Below are 6,790 nucleotides of genomic sequence, written 5' to 3' on the forward strand. Positions count from 1 at the left end.
CTCTCCTTGATTCCTTTGAAATACGGTTATTCCGAGCTTTTGTCCAAGTGAGGAATCTGCAACCTACCTTTAATTATTAGTTCAATTGTTTTGCTCCAAATGCGCATGCTTATACCTTTAAAAAAATCGACTTTTTTTTATGCAATATCAATTTTAAAATTAAGCATCTAATAAAATTTTATTCAAAAAGAAATTGTTCATCAATAATGTAATGAATGTAATAAATATTGTTTTTTTAAAATCTACTATATTTGTTTTTTTTAATCCTAAAGATTGACATTAATATATTTCTTTTTCAAGGCCATCCACTTTCTATATTGATCAGAGTAACTTGAACTACCCCTTTTTCTATATTTCTATATTTCCTTTCGAGGAGTTGGTGGGTATAACCCTAGAACTAAATTAAAGAAAAGTGGTACAATATGAATATGCACAAGAATGACCAAACGTGAAGGTAAAGGTTGAGTTTAATTATCATAAAGTCTTTAAATATAGTTGGCCTTTGCTGGTCCATTTTGCGCAGGCAATGGGAAAGAGCAAGGTTCTTTGTTGTGGGGGGAACTGGGTATGTTGGGAGGAGAATAGTGAAAGCAAGTTTAGAACAAGGCCATGAAACCTATGTTCTTCAACGTCCAGAGATAGGTCTAGACATTGAGATGATGCAGATGCTGCTTTCATTCAAGAAGCAAGGTGCTCACCTTGTGGAGGCTTCTGTCTCTGATCACCAGAACTTGGTGGAAGCTGTGAAGCTTGTGGATGTTGTGATTTGCACCATGTCTGGGGTTCATTTTTTGCTCTCACAACTTGTTGGTGCAGCTCAAACTTGTGGAGGCCATCAAGGCTGCAGGGAACATCAAGGTATGTTGTATATCCGTATAATACCTATATGTACAATATTGTAGCATTATTCAATCTTTTTTAAGTCAACATTAGAGGTAGAATAATAGATAGTTAAAGTTACTCAAGAAATACAAAATTAAGCTTACATCGACCAAAAGGTTTGTCTTAATGTCGGCTTTTTGCCACCTGGAATCATAGTATGTTCTAAGGATTAGGTCGATCACCCATTAAAATAATATGTGAGCTGGGTTTAAAGTGTCACGAGACTATTCAATCTATATCCAATGTGAGGATTAAAGTATTGAAAGGATGTAACTTTTTTTAAATATAATTTAGCCTTCAAGTTCTTTCAAGTACATCAAACTTTTATTAGACCAAGCAAGTGGCGGATGCTATGACCATGCACTGGATGAAGATGTCAGATTTCATGTGTATGAGTTTGCTCCTAGTTTCATTTTTAATGCTGCAAGAACTGACGCAATTCAGATTGGGTTCCCGAGAGACTTTTAGTCTCTCCTTTTTGTAATTCACAAAAAAAGTCAAACTTTTATTAAATGAAATATTTTTTTAAAAGGTAAAATTAAATTATAATTATGATGCCAAATCCAGCATGTGTTGTAATTTGGTTTAGCAGCAAATGCTATTAGAACCACGTGAAAGGAAAATGAAAAGAGTGAGTCCAAAGTAATTAGAGCGGTCTCTGCGTTAGTAATGACCTTTTTGAGCCAAAGTGTAATTTGTGTGTGCTAATTGGTGGAAATGAAAGGTAAGAAATCAATCGCAGCCACAGATGCGTGAATCATGACTCATGAGTTTGCTACCTAGCTAACTGATATGACCCAATTCCTGTCCAGGTTTGAAAATAATAATCTTGGTCTGGCCCAGCTTAATAACAGACATAATGTGATTGACAATCTAATGAAAACAAAAAAAATTATACAAATAATTTTAAAAGTTTATAAAATTATATTTGGTTACATGTTGATTCCAGCGTTATGTGTGTCCAATTTCCGCGTCCAAGCAAAAGCCAATCTTTCTAGTCATGTGTGAAATGTATTCATAGTTTAAGAAATTTAAACACATGCACATGTTGTCTAATACTTTGTACTAATGAATTCACATTGCAGCTGTTTATATGGATGAAGATGATGTTGCAACATACACAGTCAAGACAATTGATGATCCAAGGACATTGAACAAGATGGTATACCTAAGACCACCAGAAAACATTCTCACTCAAAGACAGCTAATTGAGAAGTGGGAGAAACTCATTGGAAAACAACTAGAGAAGTCCAGCATGAATGAACAAGACTTTCTTGCTTCCATGGAAGGTAAAAAATACACCCCAAAGAGAAAGAACTGAAGTATTTGACTAATTCATTCATATTAACAACAACAAAAAAATGACTTTGGTTAATGTGAGTTCCAGGTTTGGACTATGAAGCTCAAGTGGGAGTGGGGCATTTCTATCATATTTTGTTATGAAGGTTGTTTGACAAACTTTGAAATAGGAGAAGGTGGGGAAGAAGCGCCAGAGCTTTATCCAGAGGTGAAGTACACCCGCATGGATGAATACCTAAGTATATGTCTGATCTGATGAGGTTATAAGCTTGAAAAATTATGTATTTGACCAACCAAAAAAAATAAAAATTGGGGATGTTATAATAAAATAATTGAGAAAGTACGCTGACCTTACTTGAAGTGATTCTATGTCTGTTGAATGGTTTGTAATCATGTTTGCTGTAATTATGAAATTTTATTTTTCATCTAAAGTCCCCAACAACTTGACATAAATAATGGTGAGTGGTGACCTTGATTATGGTTGATGTTGCAATTGCAAGCCTTTGAACTAGGAAGTGAAAAGAGAAAAACAAACGTGACGATTTTGAACCGAATAGCAAGGTTTTAGAAAAGGGCACGCGACTGCGATTATAGCAACAATTTCAAAGCTTTTGGGGTTGTTGTGACCACAATTGTAGCAGCATTTGTCTGCTATTTCTTCTAATATCAAGAACTTTGACAAAATTACAACCGCAATTTAAAACCTTACTGCATAGCCTGTTTTCAGTTCATAAACCAAGACTAACTTGTGCCATGAAATTGAGCATGCAATCTTGAAACTGAATTATCCACACTGAACAGCAACCAGGGAAAGGAAAGGTTAATAAACAGTATGGCATTGGTATGTTTTCACAATTGCTACTAAAACGTGAATATTGTGGGCTGGATCCAAGGAACACCCTTTAATCTCCCTATGTAACTTGGTTGCTCAAATTATGTGTAAGTATATGCGATTTTAGAAATGGATAAAAGTTAATTAGTTGAATACAATTCTTTATTATGGAACCATCGAGGTGAAACTTATTTTTAATAGAAAAATAGTACTGAAAGTACTTGTGAATTTGCATCTAAGTTTTGTTTTGTGAAAATTATAAGCATAGACAATAGCTTTTATGAAAGGTAGAGAAAACATGCTGTCCTGATATGCAACTTCAATTGATAAAAGAGAAGGAGAAAATTATTGAGAATAACCAGGGAAGGGGTTATATATCATTATTCAATCCAATGGTCAAACATATGACAAGTCAAAAAATTTATACCCTATATGATGAAACCATATTGGCATCCATTTCAGCCCCACCTGCAGATACAAGGTCATTGCTACCTTTGATGTTTAAGTCAAACTGTATAGAACCCCCTTCAACCTTTGGCTTTTGGTCCCTATTTTGTTCTCTTCCTACTTCCTGATTATAGAAAGCTGAGCCATGGCTCTTACTATAAAAATTATTCACTTCTATTATGTTTTGTTTGCTATCTTTATTCATATTTTCCATGAAATTTGACAAAGCAGAGTTGAATTCAGTCAACTCAGCTCTTGATGCTTCAAGACTGCCTGGTCCATCCAGGGAAAGGCTCCTCTGGGCTTTCTCTAACACCGATTGCAAATACTTCCCTTGTGCCTCTATTCTCATCTGCAATTTCTTCTGTACCTGTTGCCAAGAAAGAAGTTATTCACAAGTGAATTAAGACTCTCTTTTCTACAATTTAACTACATAACTTTGTTAGAAAATCTCAACTTACAGAGAAGGACTACATAAAACTATGCAAGTTAAAAATGATAAATACCTTTAGCTGCTCTTCCAATCGCTTTTGAACTTCAATCTGACACCTCAATGCTTCTGCTATTGGGATTTCTCTGTTTTGGTTATGAAAATCAGTTAGAAAAATGAGAAATTAGACAAGTGCAACGAGTTGCGTTTACACTACTTTGTATTTTGTTCTTTTTGAAGTACACAAAACTATAAATGCTAATCTTGTGGATAAGAAATTTAGACGAGAATTTGGCTCATGGAAACTATATGCATATAATCTAAAAAAAACATACCCCCCTTCATCATCACCTCTGTAACTGGTGTTTGGTGCCAAAGAACGATTACTAAAATTTACATACGAACATCCTAAAAAGAAACAGAAACATGGAAAGAATATTATTACATTATTATCAAACATTACCAGATTTTATGTTCTCTATTTAAGTAAATAGCTTTGTAAGATAAATTGAATGATAAAATCTCTGTGGGAGAAGTTGGTCAAACTATTCAAGATAATTAATTAAAAAATTGCGTGGGATACTCAAGTGTTTTTCAAAACATGTAATGGACTCACTACTATTCTCTTTGTGCACTTCCTCATTTTGTTTTTGAGCCTGCTGTCCAAGTCTATACTTCTGCAAATTAACAAATAACGAGCAATACCATATTATGCTTCCAAATGGTATTTTCTCTGATGATGGTTAGAAGAAAGCAAGAAAATAAAAGACAGAGAGGAAGACCAATTTGAACTATAGACACTCGGTACATTATATATCATGATTTTTATTTATTTATTTTTTTTAAAAAAAAGATAAAGAGAAAAGCTGGCCCATGAGTTAAGTGTTTTACTTTAAATATTTCAACTATCGTCTCTTTATCAAATTCCAAAATATCATTGACTCATAATATCAGTATTTTCACTACTACTTTGTTTACATCTTTCTACAATATTTTTTATGGTACTAAGTAATTAATGATAACATCAAATCAAAATAACTTTTCACTTCTCCATTTATTTTTCCTGCTACATTTATTAAACGGTACCCTCATGAATGAAATCTATTCTATTATAATGTAAAAGGCTGATGTTAAATAGTAAAATCTAATTACCTGTAAATGGCTCTTCAAATGATATAGTGTCAGCCCTTTCAAGCCCATTAACCTCAGAACAGACTTGGGAGTCGCCTCTGAACACAAAACAAACCATTTCAGATTAATGTCGTTTTCTGACAAGCGAAAACCTCCACAAGCATTAAGCCAGAAGATTAGAATCTTTTTTATGACAAGCTTATTAGTAAAACAATATTGGATTAGCCGCAGAGTATATTAGCTGTGGAAGCAAAACCCCTAGAGCAAAAACATGAAGGAAAGTGATTGGATATTTCCATTGCACCCTTTCATTCTTCTAATGGATCAAAGATTTGTAAGGAAAAGGAATGTACAAATGAGGGAAAATACCAAATACTACTTTAATTCATCATATGCAGAAATGTCGGGCTACATCAGAATGCATATTACACGAATACCAGTTTGCTAGATAATACATAATTTTGTGAAAGACCAATTTCTTCATTTGGTGCAGCAAGTAAATATAGATTCTGAAAACACCCCATTATTTAACCTTTTCTTCCCTTCTTTCAACATCAGTTCCAACAAAAACTTATCCTCCAAGTTAGCTCTTGTGTATCAACAACACCAACAAATACAACCTACTAAGGTTGGCCTAGTGAAGGTTTGGATAATTTACACAAAGTTTTAGATTCAAATTTCTTTGTCGTCATTATACACTAAAAAAAAACAACTATACCAACTAATTAATTAATACCAACTTATAGGATAGGATGAAAGGAGATGAAAGAAAATATTATACATACTATCGGGGCCACCAAGCTTTGTGACTGCATCCACAAACCGGTCATGGAGATCTGCCGTCCACCGTAGCCTCGGCTTCGGGTCTCGTGTCATCGTCATGATGACTCCATTATAACCTTCTCTTCCACCACCCTCCATCACTCACTTCACACACTACACTTCTTCTTCTTCTTCTTCTTCTTCACCTTCAACTACCCTTGTTTTCTTTTCAACATCCAAAAAGAAAATTCGAACAATTCCCACTTGCAGCTTTTGCTTTATACCTCTCTGCCAAACCGCGCCTTCATTCTATCCCAAAAGCGGAAAAGAAGAAAGGAAAAAAGAAGAAGGGATCCTTGTAGTCCACAAGAAGATATACCATATACCCTCGGCAACTAGTCACGGTGTTTTTGCTAATGGAAGAATCTTTAATTCCACAACACAGAGAAAAACAAGCTCTGATTCTGATTGCTAGCAATCATAACCTTTTGGAACTAAACCATACAAGTCAGAGGAAAACAGAACACAACATCATTGGCTAGACACAAACACAGGACTAGTGCTGCTGAAAAAAGGGAAATGGCTCAATGGCGTAAGAAGCAACACTAATAATAATAACAAAAGCATTAAATACGGCGTTTGATGGACTTGTATAATGCTCTTTTGCAACAGTGATTCAATTATTTTGTTTCTAATAAATAATTAATTATGTCACTAATATTATACTTTGTCGCATTGAGGCATCGTTTAGGTGCAATGCATTATGCATGTAGATGATATGATATTAATATTAATATTAATATTAATATTCATATGAATATTATTATGAGTTAGCAGCTACAATAGTTAGTTTGAGGAACATGTTAGAGGAAATCTCGGCGACGAATCCGAAGGAACATCGTGGATACGAAGTTTTTTAATGGAGGAGATGAAAGACTAATAAAAGCATCTTCGAGTGAGGTTCTGAGTTTGTTTAACTTTTTTAAGTTACGTCTCTTAAATTTAAA

The 6,790-nt window shown here is 34.2% G+C and overlaps 1 protein-coding gene and 1 pseudogene across 1 annotated transcript; one reads left to right on the plus strand and one right to left on the minus strand.

Moving 5' to 3' along the window:
- The first annotated feature begins 386 nt into the window (after nucleotides 1–386).
- LOC100803749 (isoflavone reductase homolog) lies at nucleotides 387–2,606 on the plus strand (annotated as a pseudogene).
- A 755-nt stretch (nucleotides 2,607–3,361) lies between these two features.
- On the minus strand, nucleotides 3,362–6,403 carry PHR1 (MYB-CC domain-containing transcription factor PHR1). The gene is made up of 6 exons (XM_003516781.5): nucleotides 5,807–6,403; nucleotides 5,043–5,119; nucleotides 4,507–4,567; nucleotides 4,226–4,298; nucleotides 3,967–4,036; nucleotides 3,362–3,830 (listed from the first exon to the last, which is right to left on the minus strand). Exons 1-6 carry the CDS (start codon nucleotides 5,940–5,942, stop codon nucleotides 3,435–3,437), a joined length of 813 nt encoding a protein of 270 aa, XP_003516829.1. The 5' UTR covers nucleotides 5,943–6,403; the 3' UTR covers nucleotides 3,362–3,434.
- Between the last annotated feature and the right edge of the window lie 387 nt (nucleotides 6,404–6,790).

The sequence above is a fragment of the Glycine max genome, chromosome 1 (genome assembly GCF_000004515.6).
Source record: "Glycine max cultivar Williams 82 chromosome 1, Glycine_max_v4.0, whole genome shotgun sequence".
NCBI lineage: Eukaryota > Viridiplantae > Streptophyta > Magnoliopsida > Fabales > Fabaceae > Glycine > Glycine max.

What these genes read in the sequence shown, in the direction of transcription:
- PHR1 (XM_003516781.5), bottom strand. Translation starts at nt 5,942, where the DNA reads ATGGAGGGTGGTGGAAGAGAAGGTTATAATGGAGTCATCATGACGATG. An exon ending in ATTTGAAGAGCCATTTACAG is followed by an intron (nt 4,568 to 5,042) that starts GTAATTAGATTT and finishes GTTAATTTGCAG; the next exon opens with AAGTATAGACTTGGACAGCA. An exon ending in AGTGCACAAAGAGAATAGTA is followed by an intron (nt 4,299 to 4,506) that starts GTGAGTCCATTA and finishes GTTTCTTTTTAG; the next exon opens with GATGTTCGTATGTAAATTTT.